Source organism: Temnothorax longispinosus, chromosome 3, assembly GCF_030848805.1.
Source record: "Temnothorax longispinosus isolate EJ_2023e chromosome 3, Tlon_JGU_v1, whole genome shotgun sequence".
In the NCBI taxonomy this organism is placed as follows: domain Eukaryota; kingdom Metazoa; phylum Arthropoda; class Insecta; order Hymenoptera; family Formicidae; genus Temnothorax; species Temnothorax longispinosus.
In genome coordinates, this window is record NC_092360.1 from 9,405,584 (window position 1) to 9,425,562 (window position 19,979).

General features: G+C 35.1%; 3 protein-coding genes and 1 long non-coding RNA gene across 8 annotated transcripts; 2 read left to right on the forward strand and 2 right to left on the reverse strand.

Annotated features, from left to right (window-relative positions):
* Window positions 1-2,181: 2,181 nt before the first annotated feature.
* LOC139810656 (uncharacterized) lies at window positions 2,182-4,319 on the reverse strand. The gene is made up of 3 exons (XR_011731454.1): window positions 3,267-4,319; window positions 2,862-3,141; window positions 2,182-2,680 (listed from the first exon to the last, which is right to left on the reverse strand). It is a non-coding gene; the product is annotated as an uncharacterized lncRNA (long non-coding RNA).
* Window positions 4,320-7,679: 3,360 nt separating this feature from the next.
* Window positions 7,680-9,419, forward strand: Ubl (Ubiquitin-like protein 5). 3 transcript variants are annotated; one of them, XM_071772200.1, is made up of 4 exons: window positions 7,680-7,837; window positions 7,998-8,186; window positions 8,275-8,340; window positions 9,112-9,419. In XM_071772200.1, the coding sequence occupies exons 2-3, from the start codon at window positions 8,009-8,011 to the stop codon at window positions 8,316-8,318; spliced, it is 222 nt and encodes a 73-aa protein (XP_071628301.1). In that variant the 5' UTR covers window positions 7,680-7,837; window positions 7,998-8,008; the 3' UTR covers window positions 8,319-8,340; window positions 9,112-9,419. The 3 variants fall into 3 exon arrangements, with proteins under 3 accessions (XP_071628301.1, XP_071628300.1, XP_071628302.1); XM_071772199.1 differs by lacking the exon at window positions 9,112-9,419 and having other exon boundaries at window positions 8,275-8,481; XM_071772201.1 differs by lacking the exon at window positions 9,112-9,419 and having other exon boundaries at window positions 7,704-7,919; window positions 8,275-8,481.
* Uck (Uridine-cytidine kinase) lies at window positions 8,464-15,176 on the reverse strand. 2 transcript variants are annotated; one of them, XM_071772192.1, is made up of 5 exons: window positions 14,522-15,176; window positions 13,435-13,691; window positions 13,092-13,237; window positions 12,863-13,009; window positions 8,464-9,180 (listed from the first exon to the last, which is right to left on the reverse strand). In XM_071772192.1, exons 1-5 carry the CDS (start codon window positions 14,648-14,650, stop codon window positions 9,062-9,064), a joined length of 798 nt encoding a protein of 265 aa, XP_071628293.1. In that variant the 5' UTR covers window positions 14,651-15,176; the 3' UTR covers window positions 8,464-9,061. The 2 variants fall into 2 exon arrangements, with proteins under 2 accessions (XP_071628293.1, XP_071628292.1); XM_071772191.1 differs by lacking the exon at window positions 8,464-9,180 and adding an exon at window positions 9,232-11,436.
* A 523-nt stretch (window positions 15,177-15,699) lies between these two features.
* Window positions 15,700-19,963, forward strand: LOC139809349 (E3 ubiquitin-protein ligase RNF10). 2 transcript variants are annotated; one of them, XM_071772185.1, is made up of 13 exons: window positions 15,700-16,103; window positions 16,222-16,394; window positions 16,497-16,705; window positions 17,199-17,289; window positions 17,423-17,610; window positions 17,697-17,886; window positions 17,957-18,079; window positions 18,149-18,353; window positions 18,454-18,705; window positions 18,811-18,985; window positions 19,092-19,468; window positions 19,576-19,653; window positions 19,790-19,963. In XM_071772185.1, exons 1-13 carry the CDS (start codon window positions 16,034-16,036, stop codon window positions 19,807-19,809), a joined length of 2,151 nt encoding a protein of 716 aa, XP_071628286.1. In that variant the 5' UTR covers window positions 15,700-16,033; the 3' UTR covers window positions 19,810-19,963. The 2 variants fall into 2 exon arrangements, with proteins under 2 accessions (XP_071628286.1, XP_071628284.1); XM_071772183.1 differs by having other exon boundaries at window positions 19,576-19,963.
* Window positions 19,964-19,979: the final 16 nt, after the last annotated feature.

Genomic DNA, 19,979 nt, shown 5'->3' on the forward strand with positions numbered 1-19,979 from the left:
AGTGCGCTCTCTATTAAAAATTAACTTATATAACTGAGTTATGCTGCTGCCGCGTGGTTCGTTTTGATTTTGTAGGGTTTCTTTTTAATTCGCGCCGGATCATTCTGGCAACAGCGTCGACACTCCGAAACAGGACTTCTGGATTAGCATCGAGCGTGGCCCAGAAGTATTCGTTTGGGGGTTGAACTCCCGTAGTGAAACACGTTTTAAATAAACGGTGTAACGCTTTCATTTCGAATTCTGACCAACGTGTTCCTTTTTTACATTTTCTTAGGTACGTCTGCTCGGCAGTTGTACGCTTTTCGGTTTCGCCGTCATTATTGGTCAGCTCCTCGGTTTCGCCGTCGTAATCGGTCAGCTTCTCGGTTTCGCTGACGTTATCGGTCAGCTTCTCGGTTTCGCTGTCGTTATCGGAAATCCGTTGCGACTGTCCGCCGCAAGCTAAATCGGCGAATAGAAAATCGCTCTCGACATTCACCTGCTTCTCGTTATCCTCGTTGGTTAAATCAACGAATCCCATCATGCGAAAAGTATTACTTTCTTCGGGGCATTCGTTTATCGCAGCGGCATGCGAAACAGTCTGTAACGACTGTTCGATGGTTTGATTGGATGCCTGGAACTCCTTCTTTAAAGTGGTGTGCTTCGATGATAACCTTTCCAACTGATGTTTCTGCAGCGCGATCTCTTTCTTCAGCCGCTCCTTCTCCCGGAAATGCGTACGTCGTACGCTTTCCGCCTCGATGTACATCTCGTTGACTTTATTTTTATAAGACGGACAACAGACTTATTGGCCTGTTGATGTCAGCTCTTCAGGATTTTTTCCTGGTTTTGGAATTAACTTCATTTGTGCCACTTTCCATTGAGCCGGGAAGTAGCTCAGTCTTAGTATGGAATTATATATGATAGTTTATATAAGTCTTATCGCTTTAATTTAATTTACAGATAATAGGAGATCATGGAGATCAAAATTGTACTGACAATAAAATGAGAAATGTACTACAATGATAATTTACACATACCGGTAATTATCACACCATCTAGTTTCATATATAAACAGTACGTTATTGACAAGAATTGTCGACAAATCAGTATTATTAAACTTACGGTAAGCGGATAATTTCTCCTCACCTGGATAGCTTGTAACGCTTGGTGCAGGTTCTTCTCGAGATTGTCTACCCGCTTCTTGAGATTTTTATTTTTCTGTTGCAACGCTCGTACATAGCACTACCAACATGAACATAAGACTATTAATATAACATAAAAATATTGAACTCTATAACTCAATATTTCAAAATAAAATATAAATACTCCTGCTCAACAATATAAAAAATACAGACAAATATTGGATTAGAATAAAAATAATAATAACTTACATTTAAATTATTCAGCAACTCCTCGTTATTGATGAATGTACTACATGCTACTACATTAGCAGAAAAAGATGGACTATCCTTGATTTCTTCATGTCTCTGAAAACGTGGTAATTATATATCATATACTATCATAATTTAAATTAAATTAAATTAAATTAAATTAAAAAATTTGAGCGGGCTGGGTGGCAGTGTGGTCTTGTGGTAAAGCGCCAGACTTGTAACTTCGAGGAACCGGGTTCGAGTTTACCTGATCGCAGGAATTTTTATATTCCAAACTGCACCTCCCGCACGCGAGTGGGGCTCGTGCGGAGAAACTGGGCTATCTTTCGGAGGAGACATTAAACTTGAAATTGGTCGTCAAGCTTGGGGAGCTTGGGAGTTTTGGGTCAATAATACTGCTATCACTAGCTGCAATATTAGTACAAGTAATTAGAATTAAACCCTCCTCGATATTGTTCAATGTTAAATAATTTTATAAAAGATTTTACTTACTTTTCATAACCGAATCGTAGGCAGGCGAAGCAAACAAATTAAAATTTGGAAAAAAATATTCGAACCTTCCAGAATGCTTGATTTGACAACCGACCCAGGCCATAATGATCCCAAAAGAATATCGCGAAATTCATAGATACTACATGTAATGCTAGAAATTTATCGCGGTCTTGCCAAGTGCATTAATTATTCTTAACTACGTTGTGCGCTTACAACAGAGCCAAAGAAAGGAAAATTAGGCGATCAATATTCAAGGCCACATATTATAACAGACATTTTACCTAACGGTAATGTCAAAGTTTTTGTCAAAGGAAAACTAAGAATTGTTCATCCTAACAAAATTCGTAAAATGAAACATTAAGAGATTGAACATGTACCGCGCAACTTTTCAATCACAAATTACTAATGAGATCTTTTATATTGTATTTAAAACAGATGAGGGCACTAATCTGCCTAGCCGTCATTGGAATTCTCTCCATACGAGAAACCTTCGGAATACGCGGTCTCAAACAATGTTTCTTTGTCTTCCTTATTTTCATTCCCTGTCCTGGCCCTGAGCCTGGGACTGGTTCTTCTTGATGGTGAATCCTTATTGTTTGAAGTGTGGTTAAAGCAGGTCTTTTTGCCTGTTTATTCTTCTCACAATCTGCAGAGCCTCTTGAATTTTTTTTTTGGTGCCATTATTGGGGTAGAACTAAAAGCAAAAACTTATGTTGAAAAATCACTGAGTGCTCGCTGATGAGTTGCTCTTTCCGCTAAACGCACCCACATTGAAATCCATCCGCGTCTCAAAAATATTTATAATAATATAATTTCTGAAACTCAAATAAATTTCAATAGAATTCACATCTTCATAATAAGAAATTCAACCGCTCTTGTCTACTCCGTATATAATGAAATGCACACTAATTTGTACTATTTGTGTGAAATACTCGAGTAAATAACGCCACTCAACATAGAGAAACGAGATTTCAAGCAACTCAGTCAATATATTACCTAAGGAACCATAAGTCTTGTTGACGATACAAAGTGCCTTTTTTATTTTTGTAAGCGCCATGGCACTTTTCTCAATATATTTTTGTTGAGTCAATAAAGTGCATTCTATATCATTTAGGTTTATAGACTTCACTTGTAAAAATCCTACTATAATATACACCTCGTGTGCTGATATTTTTCTACTGCTGCTAAATTCCCAATAACGTTGATCTCCATCACTATATGGAGCTGACATATTCCCATTCATTCTAACGTGATCGTAGCACGATGGTGCAGAAATCTAAAAAATATGCAGTAAACATATCAATAAAAATTTAATGGAACAACCATTTTATAATGATTGGTTATAGCAGTAAATGTAAACAGTTAGAAATTATAATTGCAAATATTTGTTTAAATTTTTACTTTAGCACTGAGCATAAATTTGATAGATGGTGCATCCTGGCAGGGAAATATAGCTCTGGCCGGCATATGTAAACTGAAAACGTTGAATTATAAGTACAATGCACATTGGTTTGCGGCGGTATGCGCCTAAATGAATAACAACTTAAATAATGCGACTATTTTTCTCAATTACTTTAAAACAACCTGGCTTTTCTCCTTTTTTCTTGAGGAATTTCGCAAATGCTTCTCGCATCGTTATCTTTGCGTCAGGAGGCCAGGCACGTCCTCGGCCACATGTCTTTTTTGTCGTGTCACGTACTAGAAAAAGAACGGTATTATTTAAAAAAGTGCACAAAGGAAAAAACAGGACAAAAATATAGGTTAAGCAACATTGTGTTATATAGCTTCGGGGCGGAGCTGAAGGTACTAAATTTGCCTTAACCGAGGGAATCAACACAACAAAAACTCACGTAAACAATTTCGTAAGTGAGCATTTACATGAAGTATTGTAAAGCAATTTTTTCATTTTAACAGTTGGCTACTGTTTGAGTCTTGACGTTGGTAGGATTGACGCCAATGTCACCGTTTAACTATAATTAACTATAACCAATTACGACAGTCACCGAAATTTTTCGCATAATATTTCAAGACGCATGCGAATTGTTATTAACTAATTATAACTAAGATAGGTGTAGTATGCGCGTCAACCTACCGATTTTTTTTTCTTTATTAGCTTGGTATATTTCGTGGCGTTGCAGCCACGTTTTTATCGCTTCAGGAGTTCTTTCTTTTCTTTAGAAGGATATGATTTCTCTTTATAAGTTTCAATATCTCTTCTTTACCGGGTAAAACGCCATGTCTTAGGTCTTTTTCAAAGGCCTCTAAAATTACTTTTTTCTCACCTTCGGTATATTTTACTTTTTTGTTGTAGATATATGAATCTATAAATTTTGATTGAATTTAATAAAGCACAAAGTAAAAAAAAAGTGAGAGGAGAAGGATAGTATATTATATATTTATACTTACCCAGCTGCATTTCCCCTTGCATCCGCAATTTTTAACGCACTCTTTTTGGTCGCGTACGCACTTGCATTTTTTATTTTTGTCGCACGCGGTTTTGCACCTACACTATGATCTTGTCGTATTACCCGTCGACATTTTATTTCGAGAAACAACCAGCGAGTAAGACGAACCGTCAAACCGTTCAATGACAATAACACCGTTTAATGACAACACCGAAAGTTCTTCAAACTTGGTCCCTCCGATCGTATCGCCTCGCGCGATTCGATTCGATTCGATACATCTCGATAGATTTCCTTCAGTCTGTGTATATAGTCAGCAACTTTCAGTGCTGAAAATCTATAGTATACGTGACGTAAAATATAGATTTGCAGTACTGACAGTGAATATTGAGCGCACACACACAAATAACTTTTGATATACGAAAATGACACTAGTGACAGTTTCGGGTATCGATTGGTTGTTGATTTGTCCAAAACATAGGCTGCATTCCGATATTATATAAGATATATTAAAAATATTAATAGTATCAATAGAGTATGTAGATTGTTTATGCCTTTATGCCAATAAACAATGTGCGATTCAAAGATTATTTTAAAATAAAATGTTTTAAAACGTTATTGAATAAAAATAAACCACAATAAATAAAACAATAAATAAAAGACACCAGGCAGGCCACATGTAGGTTTTTTAGCCGGTAGGAGTCCGGCATAACCGTCCCGCCCGTCCTCGAGGGCGGCGGTACTCATGATGAGTTTTTTCTACGTTAAAAAAAAAAAAATACCTACTGCAACCTCCTCGCTCAATATGCTTTCCTGATATATCAGGAGTAAATTTCCGAGATTTTGCGGTGCGAAACCTGAGTTTCGCCTACTTTATCATCCGAATTAATTTTTCTATTAACTTTTATTCTAAAATAGAAGACGACTGCCGTCGCATTTCTGCATAATATCCTATCCAACGACAAGTATCATTCAAGGTGAATATGGTGATGCGATGAGATGATCTACGAACATATCATTACGGAAGATAATGCATCTTTCATATCTCTTAATATATATATATATATATATATATATATAAAATGAAAATTTAACAATGAATACAAAGATACACCGCTGTAGAAATGTTACGAATAATAAAACTAATCATTCTTACATCATTAATAACTGCATGATTTAGATCATTTTTGTCCAAGCGGCCGTTTGATTTCGATGCAATTTTCTAATTATCTTATTATGTGTTCTAATTATCTTGTTATCTGTTTAATGTATCTCCCCGTTGTTCCACTGTCTTCGTCTTTTCTTGGCCTGCCGTGCATATTCCTTCCAAACCGATATCTAGATACATTTTCAGTTTGAAAAGTAAAGTGGTGATTAGGAAAATAAGTAAATTGCAGTCAACATCGAGAGAGAGATATAGGCTGCGTTCCGATATTCACTGCAATTAAGTACTGAAAATCTATAGTTTACGTATGTCGCTGAAGCTAGCAGCGGGAGCTAGCAGCGGAACGTCTCGCGGACAGGGCCGAATATCATGTGGGTTCCTCAGGGGGTCCGAACGTATCGTAGGTTAATTATTATCGGCCGCTGGGCTTTTCTTAGATATTACTAATTAATAAAGATTAAATATATCTATATATAAATATTTTTGACAATATTCAAACTGTATTCATCGGTTTGATATAAAAACATGTTTTAATTGTTATAGATTATTCGATAAATAATTGTAGAACATAGCAAAGAACGATTCTTTCCAAATTTTTAGGGGATCACATTCTTGCGATAACAATACGATTTAGCAAGTATTTGCGAGGGGACGCGGTTTTTTTTAATTGTTATTATTTTTTATTAATAACTTATACAGCAGCGACCGATCGCAAAGAACGATTCTCTTCAAATTTTTAGGGGATCACGTTCTTGCGATAACAAAACAATTTAGCAAGTATTTGCGAGGGGACGCGGTTTCCTTCAATTGTTATTAATTTTTTATTAATTGTTTATTCGGTGGCGACCGATAGCAAAGAACGATTCTCTCCAAATTTTTAGGGGATTACGTTCTTGCGATAACAAAACGAATTTTTAAATTTTCCATTTTTTATTATTAAATAGTATAGTGTTGAATTAAATACGGTCACAATAGTTCGTGGAATAGGCCTACCGGGGAAACCACGTTAAAAAAAACGCGTCAAGTACACTACCTCACAGGTGGCGTGGAAACGTGTGCATATTATGAAAAACACCGTTTTTCAACTTTTTGAATGATTATATCTCGGAAACGGTGACTTTTACAGAAAAAAGTATAGAGACAATTATTATAGATAATTGCACGATCTACAATTATTGTCTAAGCTATTTTTATGATAAAACTTACCATTCGGCTGAAAAACACAAAAAACCCATTTTTGCCACCTTTGACCTTGAATAAAATTTTTTCCAGGCACGGGATGTATGGGGACTTTTCACAGTTCATTTATATAATAGTGTTCCAAACATTCATACAAATTTTCAGCTCTATCGGAATTATTGTAACCTTGAATGTCTAATTTGACCGGACTATGCCATTACGTGGCTCAACACAGAGGCGAGTACTGCTACCAACCCCATAAAAGTGAAACGTTGCCAAGTTTCAATCGTATTTAATATAATTGACGGAAAGTTATTAAAAAATCGATAGCTTATATAATTGTCAAGGGAGCTACCAGTAAGAATCATTATTTCATTCTATCAACGGCAAAACATATATTCATGCCATTTTTATATTGAAATAATTAGCAATACTACAAGTTTTCAAATTGGCATTGGCAAAAAAGTGTTTCGTTTTTAGCTAATTAAAATATAAAGATGCATAATATGATACTTTTACTATACGTTTTATGCAATAGCAGCGTATGGAGAATAAAATGATACCTAATACAGATTTTTTAATGACCTAATAAAAAACTTTTTTCTAAACCGTCAATTGACTCAACTGGATCGCTTCAACCTCCTTAAAAAATAAGTACGCATTACATGTATGTTTTTATATACTGTGTAATTATATCATATACGTATGTATGCAATATTAATAATATATTTTTCAAACTGATTTATTCTTCAACAATTGTCCTTTTTATATATAAATTAAACCCAAAAATAAATAAGTAAAACATAAAAATAAATAAGTAAGACTGCGGTCCACTTGACGCTACAAATACTTTGGAGCATTCTTCTTTTCCTTATTTCTTCATTGAAAGAAAAGAGAAGAGGAATGCTTCGAAGCATTTGTAGCATCAAGTGGACCGCACTGACCGCAGCCTATACACTAATGACATAACGCCAAATTCAAACTGTACCGCGGCAAGATGGAGGTATCTGGCATCAATTTCTCATTGGCTGTTAGAAATATATGCGCAAGAGCACACCTGTGTTCTTCCACCATGGGTGATATGACCTATGTCACAGTGTTTCCTAACCTCAAAAAGGAAGAAGACACGAGTCGTTTGCTCGGTTTGCCTTGATTTTCCTCGAGAAGAAGAGTTAAGATTGCTCTTGTCATTTATTCTGTCGCGGAAAATTGCGAGGATTTTATCAGTAAGTGGGATTATTTACATTTGTGGATCACGCAAAAATCCCAAGTAAACAACCTGATTTATCGATATTCTGAAATTAACAAGTCAGTTAAAAGTAAATAAATTTTAATTATACATTAATCTAATATCATTATATTATCAGAGAGGTTATCTGTCCTCAGGTATATAAAAAATGTTAGAGATAACGTGCAACGATCGTCTCGGCAAAAAGGTTAGAGTGAAATGCAATCCGGACGACACCATAGGAGACCTGAAGAAATTGATAGCCGCCCAGACTGGAACACACTGGGAGAAGATCGTGTTGAAGAAGTGGTACACCATTTTCAAGGACCATATAAAGCTGCAGGACTGTATCCTTTTTACCACGAGTAATCTAGTAACGCTTTGTCAAACATCATATATTTTTCAGGAAGTCTTTTCCTTAATACGCTGCTTCAGATGAGATACATGACGGCATGAACTTAGAGCTCTACTATCAATAAATAATGTAAACTAATGTTACATGTAAGCATTTTTGCATTTTTGGTATTATAACGTCATAATTATTAAGCTTTACTTTCTATGTCTATAAATGTAATGTACATATATAAGAATAAAAGGTTAAATATAAAATTAAATAATCACAAATATCAATAAGGAAAATAATTTCTATTTTTGCAATAATCATACAAGCCTCATAAATATCGTTATATTTTAACAATCTGTAATTTGCTCTATAAATTAACAGTTTCAATTGTGCCATGTAGTAGTATATGCCATTTGATATTAGTGCCTTTATATGACTTACATATGTAGGATGCAACTCGAAGGTATAGCAAAGTAAATTTGTAAATCATGCTAGAAGGACAAGAAGAAGAAAAATTATCCATGTGTACTTAGGCATGTATACATTCTCATCCTATCGCGTGTGATCTACTCTTGCAACTTTGCACTTTGCTACATGTCTTGATCACACATCCTGTGTATTCTACATAAATATCATAAGTATAAGCTTTTAGTTTTATTATTATTTAATCATTTTCACTCAAACGTTACTACACAATGCAAACGTTACGGATAAATATTATAAAAACGCAATACAATGCCTCCTAAAACATTGATCTAAAAAGATTTTTTTTATGCTTTATCACTAATAAAATTATATTTAAAAAAATATACGAGTATTCAAAGAAAATAAAACATGACTTGGCGGATGACTCTAAAACATGTTATAAAGTCTCAAAAATTAATGCGGTCTCTTGAATAATCCCTCTACCCTGCTTATTGGACTTTCAGGTTCCGCCATTTGTCTACCTCGGTTGCTTAAGAAGTCTCTTATGTGCTGCACTATCAGATCTATCGCCACTGCAACAGATCACGAAACATCAGTATTCGCGAATATGATGCACAATTATGTCAGGGATAAGATAAATTGCTTTATTTGTGATATATCATACATCTTAGAACAATATCAAATTGTAAATATTTGAAATTAATTTTATCTCAAATAACAATTGTGATCGCATTAGAATTATTATGGTTTTATTATGCATAAGACACTTGTGTTCATATACTATTTTGCAAATACAAGAAATTTTTTTGTTCTTTTTTATTAATAATATGCAATAGTGTCCCAGAACTGGTGCTCCCTTTCTTTCTCACTCTCTTTTTAAACTTTTTAAACTAAGATATTCATTGGTGCAAATTAGGAAGAATATTTTAATAGTCTCACAAATCGAGGCTTCTTATAATAAACTTTAAAACTTACTAAAAGCTTAAGCTATATACAACAAAAACATTAAGATTTTAATGAATTGAGAAATTAACCAAAGGATTTTAATTAGAGATTTCGCTTCAACTGTAATTATTTGTACATAAGGAGATACAAATTATAATTCTATCTCAATAGGATGTAGCTCAAACTACGTTTCATTAAACAAAGCTAGCTTTAAGATTTTTGCTGTACAGAAAGGAACTAACAGTTTGGGCGTATCTTGTATGGTTGTACATATTGAAATACAAGAATTAACATTATAGAGTGCAATAGGCAAATATTTCGAGGTAAGTCTAAGATAAATTGCATCTTAGATAATTATGCTAGTGGATACTTGCGTGTGATTACATTCTAAAGTATTATGCAAAATGCAAATGCAAAACATATAAGTTTATCAGAAATCGTATATCTTATAGAGAAGACTAAAATGTATGTATTTAAAATACATTTGTACACAAACATACAAATTTACACACGTCACACATATCACAGATACAATATCGCACACGTACATATTATTCGTAAGTTTTTCTTACGTAATACTTGAGATATATTTGTCCAGAAAATCGCCGAGTGACCATAGGTAGTTATGTGATATGATATTAAGTTATAATTTGTAAGAATGGCCAAATTAAGACAAATTGATAGGAATATATTTTATGGAATTGAATTCCTAATTTTTCGGAATTAAAAAATATTTTCAAATATTCTTTATTCTTATTTTACTTCTCTTTATATAAATTTAAAAATAAAAAATAATCTTAATTTATGAGGAAATGTGAGTTAGAATATTAAACAGCTTTTAAAACAGTTGTTTTTGTTCTTTTAATCTAAATATTCTAAATTATTCAATATAATTTAAGTACATACATTACTATTATAGTTCTTATATAAAAAAAATCTAGAAACATTATATCGTTCTAGTAAACAGAGATATAAAACGAAATATAATGCTAGCATATTGATAATATAGAAAAAAAATAAAAATCTAGAGTTGAAAAATTAAGAATTCAATTGTGTCGACGCTATTGCTGTCAATCCCTTTTAATTCACCTATTTTTTAGTGATTTTACACAATTCATGCATTTTTCGACGATTTAGAATTGTAATTCAAGCTAATGTATTCATTTAGGATAAAATATGTATAAAAAGCACCATTCTCTCCGCCATGTAAAAATGTAAGGTATAAATTCTCAATGACTGTAATACATCATTGGCGAATAAACAATGTCCGTTTCCATCATATAAAGTTTTAATCAAAAGTCGTGTTTAATTGACCATAATCTAGCGTTTGTGTGAAAGTATCACAACAGAAATAAAAATCCTAGACATTAGTAAATACAAATATTAATTCTCATATCAAAATTTAATACTCATCGAAATTGATTGATCACGACAGAATCTAATTTAATAGATATTTTAGCAAAAGTACTTATTGTATTCATTTGTTTGTTTTTTACTTTAATTCATTTGACTCACTATTTATGAATTCGAGTCTATCGAGAATTATCCGTTATTCAAGTCACTGCTAATTGATTTTAATCGATCGATGACATAAATGTATGAGTAATCCTGCATTTAAAAAAACGGACATTACTTCTCCGTAATTATTAGAAGAAGGATTGGAAAAATGTCGTACAGAATTCAATCATACACAAGAGCGTGATGTAGAAAAAATGCAGTGCTTGACAGAGTGAGCTTATCATGCTTAAGTCATCTGCTGAGCGTGTCGGATGAGGTCGAAGTACGTCTACGCTGGTAGAGGAATGGATGCTGCCCGGCTGAGTTTTCGGCGTTTTTCAAACGCAAAATATCCCAGATGTGATGCACTATTAGATCTATTGCCACTGTAAACATACAACCAGACCATGTAGGTTTCCCGTGAGATATTCTCTGTCTCTCTTAAACTTTCGCTTAAGTTTAAGTAGGTGGTAGCTCTGACATCCACAACCACGGCATACCAGGCAGCACCCATGAAATATATACCAAGTTGAACGGATGCAATTTAAATATATAAACAAAGGAGAAAATAAAGAACTAACATGTAAATTATCCCGTATAATATTAAAATACAAAATTCGGATGCACATACTAATTGGCTATTACTAGACGTGTAAATAATTAATTGACATTTGTACATCCAAGTTTTGTACAGTAATTGAATATTTCAGCGATTATACCAACTGTACAATTATTGTATAATAGTCTCCCATATATAAGCAAGTGCAGTATCAAATAAAGCATCTCTATATTAGATGATCACGTATTATTAGACGATCTTGAATTTTTATTGTTAAACATCTGATTTAAAATTTCAAGTTTTCTTTGAGTTAAAATATATTAAGAACTGTTGTTGAATACATGGTTTAATTACTGTGCGCTATGTAATTCTTTTTCATTGCAAGTGTCTTTGCAGAAAGGGTTAATTAAATTTTTTAAATTAATAATTCAAGTATTTACAAAAATATTATAATTTTAATTTTGTGTAACAAAGACTAGATTATATTTATACATATTTAACCTCTCCGGGACCGGAAGACTAATATTAGGCGCTGGAGTGGCGCCGTCTTTTTCGTATTTCAACCCACTGACAAGAACAAAAATGTTCTAACACTAAAACTCTAAAAAGATCGTCCAAAAAGGGGCCGGTCCTGTAGAGGTTAAAATATATCCAATTTGCAACATTAAACATTTTTATAAACGCTCAAATTAAAATCAAAGTAAAATGTATAATCAAAATATAAAAAGCAAAATCAAAGCAATATATATATAAAGTATATAAAAAATATGAATTAATAATTCATAGAGAATGAATCTTTGGACTATTCAAGTCCAAAGAAAATATTTTAATCATTAAAATATTTTCTTCTTAATTTCTTTTCACTACTGTTTATTCTTTTATTTTTTAGTATCCACACACGAGAAAAGAGAGAGAACAGTTCTGGAATGCTTTGCACATGTCATGAACCAGTGATAACAGTAAAATTATAGTAATAAAACCATTTTTACCATTATGAGCTAATTTATCAGAAAGAAAACTTGAAAAAATAAATATTGATTAAGATTATAATCCAACGTGAGTTTTATGGGTAAAATAATATAAATTATATTACAAACCGAGAAAAAAAGATCAAAAATTTTTATAACATATCTGACGAACACACTAAATTCACAAACAATAAATCGATTAATAAATATTAAGCGACATTATCAAATAATTATACATAGCGATAGCTGCAATAAAAATATTTATTATGCATGATAATGTATTACCTGTGTTATCCGCACCCCTAGGTATTATAACATCCGCAAACTTTTTTGTTGGCAAGCAAAATTCCTCGAAAGCTGGTTTTACAAAGTTCATGTATTGATTCAGGACGTAATCCAAATCCCTTCCACGTTCCTTTATATCTCTCGGCACTGAAGACATCAACAACGTTGCGGTAAGTTGCGATACAAGGGGGGGGGTGACAAGTGATATTCAAATTATACGCAAATTTACCTCTCCTTGCAAGTCTGGTGTCAGAGTCGGTATCCACGAACAATTTCATGTGAAACAAATCCCGGATTTTGGGAAAATAAAATACCAGTATTCCTTCAAACAGTACTACATCAGCGGGATATATCGTGGTAACTTGATCCTTCATTCTGAAACGAGTTCACAAATTCATTTTTTAGTAAATTTTTGCAATTCGTCTGAGATCTGCTTTTCATAAACATCTTTTAAGTCACTGTATCTTAGTTACTACGCAATTACAGCTCTTTTATTTCCATTAATGGTCGCATTATTGGCAATCTTAAACGCAAAGATAATTTTTAGCTAAATATTAAAGTGTGATACGTACAAACTGTTTGTCCTATAATCATAAGCTGGTATTTCACACTTGACACCAGCAAGTATATCCTGCAGCGTTTGCAAAATCAGGTCATCGTCGAAGGCATCGGGATGATCGAAATTGTACTGTCCCTTCTCAGCTTTCAGTTTCTCAGCGGGCGTCAGGTCACGGTAGAAGCTGTCCTGTGATATGCACACCACCCGACGTTTTTGGTGATCCATGTCGACTTGCCCTAGTTTTTCCATTATACGCTTGCACACCGTAGACTAAAACAAATGTAACCCGTCAGTACGTATGATCAGACTACCTGACCATTTTTATTAATCTTTGTAACAATTACATAAAGCATAAACCGTGACTACTTCAATTCTGTTCTTTGTGAATCATTAACTCCATAACGATTGCAACCTATTCACTGTTTATCCAAGATCAAATTTGTTTCTCAATACAATTGTACGAAAAGAATATCTATCGGTTGCAGAAACGTTTTAAACCTGGTGAAAAAAATTTCTCAGAAATTTTGTAAGAATTAAGACTTATATGAAAAATTATGAAAAAATATATAAAATTTCTCCAATATTTTTAGAAATAATTGAACAAGGATATTTTTCAGTATCCATATGTATGAAAATTTCTGATATATTTCACAGATTTTCTATATTTATTCAGATTTTTTACAAAGATGCATTGACGAGAGAAAAATGTGAAATATTTTATTATTTTGTCTGATTTTTTCTGAAAAATGTTCCAGTTCATATAAAAAAATTCTGAGCATTTTTGAGAAAGCCTTAAAATCTATATAGAAATTCTGATTAAAAATATGACAAATTCCGAGACATATTTTTCCACCAGGGTAGTTGCTACAAAAAAAAAACATGCAGAAGTTAAAAATATTAATTAAAACGTATCTGTTTATTCTACGGAATGCCAAACAACATAAAATGACGTAGATAAAGTAAGAAATACAAGAAACAAGCAGGCTCTCTGTGAATTTCTAAAAAAAAAACTCGTATAACTCGTGCTCGTCTTGACAATCGATCAGCTGTTCTCAGGATATAATTGCAGATTAATTCCACGCACGGATGTAAGGACATACCTTGCCACTCGCGGTGCCGCCGGAGACGCCTATCAGAAAAGGAGTCTTGCTCTCGACGCCGTTGAGCTTGCCGTTGATGCCGAAGGACATTTTCCGCGTGACGCTCACGTTCGCTGGCATATCTGCCATCGTCGAGGACGTCGAGACGGTCGAGGCGAACGAACCACCGAGACCTGGACCTCGTCGAAGACGGTTTCACCCGCGACCGCGGCCGAGCGCGGTTGCCTTTAACGAGTAGCTAGGACTTGGTCGGCTCGCGACCACACGTGCCCGCGGATGTTCCCGGACGTTCCCAGACGCCGAGGCGGATGGCGGATCTCGAGATTCTCGAGGCGAACGCGACTGCCGTGTCTTTTCACTGCTCGTGAAGGAATTACGCGAAACAACGGCGCACAATGTCGGCCACGTGTGTGTACGTATACGTCTATTCACCGGGAGTCGACGTCGACGTCTCGTTTGACTACGCTGCTATCAGCTGCTATCGACCGCAGCCACTCACGGCGACCGGTGCTTGGGGTTTTTCCACTGGACCGAACAATCGGAAGGTCTTGGTGTCCCGAGAATCGGCCAATCGGCGACGTGGGGTTTATAGATTTCTGGCTGCCACGCGAAATGACTCTAGGATGTTATTTTTTCCAATCGACACGCTCGAATAATAGCACTCGGAACATACGCGAGTCGAACAAATTAATATTCGACAATCAAGTGGTATTAAAATTATTGATTAACGGTTAATATTTAATAATTAAATGGCGCGTATGAAAATAAAATAGAGCTGCATATGCGAGAATGATATTTATCTAAAGAATGCCTTGTGCTTGACGAAAACGAACGGTGCGGCTGACTCTTTTTGCAATTCTTCGCTCGATAGGTGTTTTTCCCAGTTGCACATCCTACCCTTGGACTGCCTTGGACGTTCGACTGAAGTCAAAACAACTCCAAAAATCAAGACCCGTTACTACATCCCGATATAGAAACGGCCGTTTGCGATCGAGGGGACAGGATAACTGCCTCGGAAAATGGAATATCTCGTTTCAAACGAATTTTCGGTGTATTTAAAGGACACGGTGACGGACACGATGTGGTCCAATCACGTGGGTGTCGCGACACCGCGTCCTACCTGCCAGCACTTCCGTTTCCGACTTCCGTGGACGGTAACCGACGGTTACGTTCGCCATTTGGGTCGTGACCACGGAGTCGTGACCGTCATTTAAGGTTAAGGGCCTGGAGATCGTCGCCGTCGCCCGCGACGAAAGGGGAGGCCGACTGCTCTCCCTGGAGAACGAGCGTCACGCTCATCGCTGTTCGCGTCCGCTCCCTGTGCAGCCACCGCATCGCCTGCCGACCGTTGTCACATCGAGACACATTTTACTACTTTGGCACTGACGAAACATGGCTTATTGAAGAAGATGAAGGGTGCGCGAAAAGATAACATTTCTCCGAGGAGAGGAGACGGAGGAGACCGCAGCTGCGACGAGACGAGTCACCAGACTGACTACAGTCGATACGCAAATGGATACAAAGTCAAAGTACACGCTGTCCCCTGCGAGGGGGACTGCTGCTGATGCGAGAAGGAACAAAGGTGCGTTGCTCAAGGTCAACTCGCCTAGAGTCCCCGAGTTCAAAGTTTACGAGCTGTCATTCGTACGCCTTGTGTGTCGCTCGCGTATGGTTACCCTAATGTCGCGTGTCCTTTCCAGATGTCAAAAACGAGTTCCATCTGGGAGCTTTGCGCAGAAGAGAACTTGCCGGCGCCAATAACTTCGCTAACAATGTACAACCAACAAAGTACAATGTACAGAAAGCAAAAGATCTTGTTAAGAGACAGAGACCTAAAGGACAATATCATGGCGGTGCAGAGGAGAATCCCAAGGTCGGTTCTGCATATAAATTACGCTCCTTTGCTTCTTTCGAGTTTATTTTTTATTGAAATTGATATATTTGTATATACATTATGTAACTTTTATATCTATAGGTAGTGGAGGAGAAGTTACCTGAGTATGGCTCAGTATTGGTACAGAGAAGCAAAAAGAACGGCAATCACTTGCTGAATTTTCACTACGAGCGACATATGTTGCGAGATGCACAGAACAGGGATGTAGGGAGACATGGTTCCAACAGCAATAGAGTGTTGCCACCGGTGCAGCGGCATAAATACAACAAGGAGCAATTTGTGCAAGCTAGGTAGTAATAATACAATATAAATGTCACTATCTACATCCTGATATCCATCATATTATTTTATATAGATTTGCAGGCATTATGAATACCTGAATGTTTAGGATATTATTTGGAATATCACATTTGCTTTACTATTGTTGAAAGTTTAGAGTATCCACAGTTAATTCAGTGTCTATAAAATCTGTCCGAGATATATATATTATATAAATCTATTAGCTTATTTATTTGAATCAAAAGATTATCTATCTTGGACGACAGCATTGCTCAGTAGGACTATTCTACGCAAAGCATCGCGTTGCGTTGTTTTATTTAATATTAAGTAGAATCCTGAAACTTGATCTCTCTTAGTCATTTTAATGTAAATTGAGTACTCAAGGAATATTTAAAACCTACCTGGTCTGAACAGTTATTGGATAGCACATTAATATAAAGATCATTTTAAAACTGTGTATTAGAAATATTATATACTTTTATATATTTTTATGCATATTGGTAGCTGCCAATTTGTTGTGACTGCAAGCGGAGATTATTCCTTGCATTTGACTAACCCTGATACTCTTGTGGATTGGCAATCGATTGAACAGATTGTAAGTGCTTTGTTCAATTACAAATTAGCAATTTTATTATTGCTAAAGTTTCTTGCAAGATTTGCTTGTATATTTTATGATACACAAGTGAATTATATATTAAATATATAAATTTGATTTAATTTATTTACAGATATTGCATAATTCAGAAAATCTCTCTTGTCCTATTTGTTTACATCCACCAATCGCGGGCAAAATAACTCGCTGTGGTCATGTTTATTGTTGGCCGTGTATTCTCCGTTATTTACGTTATTGTGAAAAACCAGAAAATTACATATGTCCGATTTGCCATGAACGTCTTCAGAAATGTGATTTAAAAAGGTAAAATCGTGTAAAATTGTAATAAATACGTACTGAGTAGTGAAATGTTTATGAAAATATTTTAATTATGTATTTATATTTTTTAGCGTGATCGAGATTACGCGGAACACACTCAATTTGGGCGAAACGGTCAATCTACGTTTGATGCGTCGCGAAAAGAATTCCTTGTTCGCAACGCCTGTAAAATCTGCTGTTCAACCGACAACGTTTTTGTCTGTTTCGGAGAATACTGGTAATCAAGTATATTCGAAACTCCTTATCGCAAATGTGAAAGATGTAAGTTCACATAAAAGAACTCAATGTATTATGTGATGCAAGAGTAATCGTGGATTAAAATTGTCTTCAGATTATGAATATCATAGAGTGCGAACATTCGGAATTGAAACTTGAGCTTAAGAACAATCCAGACATGGCTCTTGACATCGAGCAAGCGTTCAATGAACTATCGAAGAGGAAAGAACTGTGGAAGGTAATAATAACTGTGTGTAATTATGTATTTATTATAACAGAATAACGAAAAATATGAAATGTATTCAAGACCGCAGAATCTAAAGAAGCTGTATTGACCGAAAATATAACGGAAAAAGAAATTGCTGAAGATACATCGCAAAAATATGAAGTAAATATCGATATGTGTTTCAAGGATGATGATAAGTCTTTAGCGAAGCAGTCTTCGACGGACAGTGTTTCTAGTGATAGCCAGACTGCTTCAAGTCCTTATAAATTTTCTTACTTTTATCAAGGTAAGTAATCTCACGAATTGCAAAAAGTTCAATATTTAAAATCTTTTGTGCTGTATGATGCTATTTTAGAGATAAAAATAATGTATTAATATCTTTTTAGCGGAAGATGGACAACATATATATCTACACGCGGCGAATGTGAAAATGCTGGAAATGCAGTATGGCAGTCTGGAGTATTGTCCTCATATAATAACGGGCAAGCTTCTCGAAAAGGAAGCAGGCATCTGTACGGAAGAATTAAGACGAAGATTACGATATCTTTGCCATTTGCCACTTACTTGTCCATTCGAACTGGCTGAAATCGAATTAAAACCACCACTAGTATCGGAGGAAGTTCTTCGCGCTTTCCATGGTAATTATTTATCATCTTTTTTTACTGTCGTTTTATGATTTATATTATAGACATGCGGCATTATTTATTCAATTGTTGACACATATTGATTTTTTTTATCATTAGAACAACTAAAATCAAGACAGAAGTACAGAGAACAGAGAGCACGCGAGGAAAGAAAAAGGGAGAAAAAGATAATAGAAGAAGAAAATAGACAAATTGGTATATATCCAACGCCCAACATAGATATCGAGTCTTATCAACATTTTCCGCAATTGCAAGCAGAGCTACAACTGTCCAAGTAAGCGTATTCGTTATCTTTATTTTATCGATATTCTATTTAAGTTTTATACATATTGCATTCATTAACATACAGAAATTATCACTTTATTTATGTTCTGATACAGCGAGAACCCATTGTCACCATCAGAATCGGTTATGTCGAGTGTCGCTAGTAGTCCAGCTTCGAGTGCGTTTGACGAAATTGCTCCAAAACAAGAAACGGATTATTCGCGTGAACAGACCCGGACATTCGCTGACATAGCGAAGACATCCACAATGCCGACAAAGATGTCTAATAAGCCAGTCAATGCATGGCCGGTCGTGAAATCGAAGACGCACTCCAGTACGATGAATGCATGGTCCAACAAGGACGAAGAAGTATTGTCGACAAGGATGTATAACAAGTCTACCAATGCTTGGCCGTCTGTTAACCCAAGGATGTGCTCCGATGCACCAGGTACCTCGTTTAACGAAGACGAAAAAAAACCGTACGTTTCTGAAGGTGAGTCGCATTGCCCTGATCGCATATTGAAATCAAATAAATTATCTAGCATCACAAGTACAGGTTTTTTTTTATCGCTTATCTAATTGTTTTCTCGTTGTTTTCAGAAGCAAAAGATGAAGGTAATGCATCTGGCAAGAAAAAGAAGAAAAAGAAAGGGAAAGGAACCGTGCTGTTTACAACTGGTATGACATCTGGTTATTCTTTATAATTATGTATTATCGCATGTCATATTTTTATTATATTCCACGTGCGCTATGCGTAATGGTAATTGATAAAATTTCATTGGGTAAATCGTAGAAAATTTGATTTCATTTACAGCTCTTGCCACCATTGTTTGACGTACTAAAGATACGTACGGCTTACGTATTGAATGTCTTTATTTCTCTATACTGAAATTGTAATTATTTGCCATAGAAAAAGTAACAAAAAAAAATTATTTGCCAAGGTTCTCACATATTGTGCTCATGAATTAAATTTTACTTTATACAATAAGTCAAATTGTACCGAT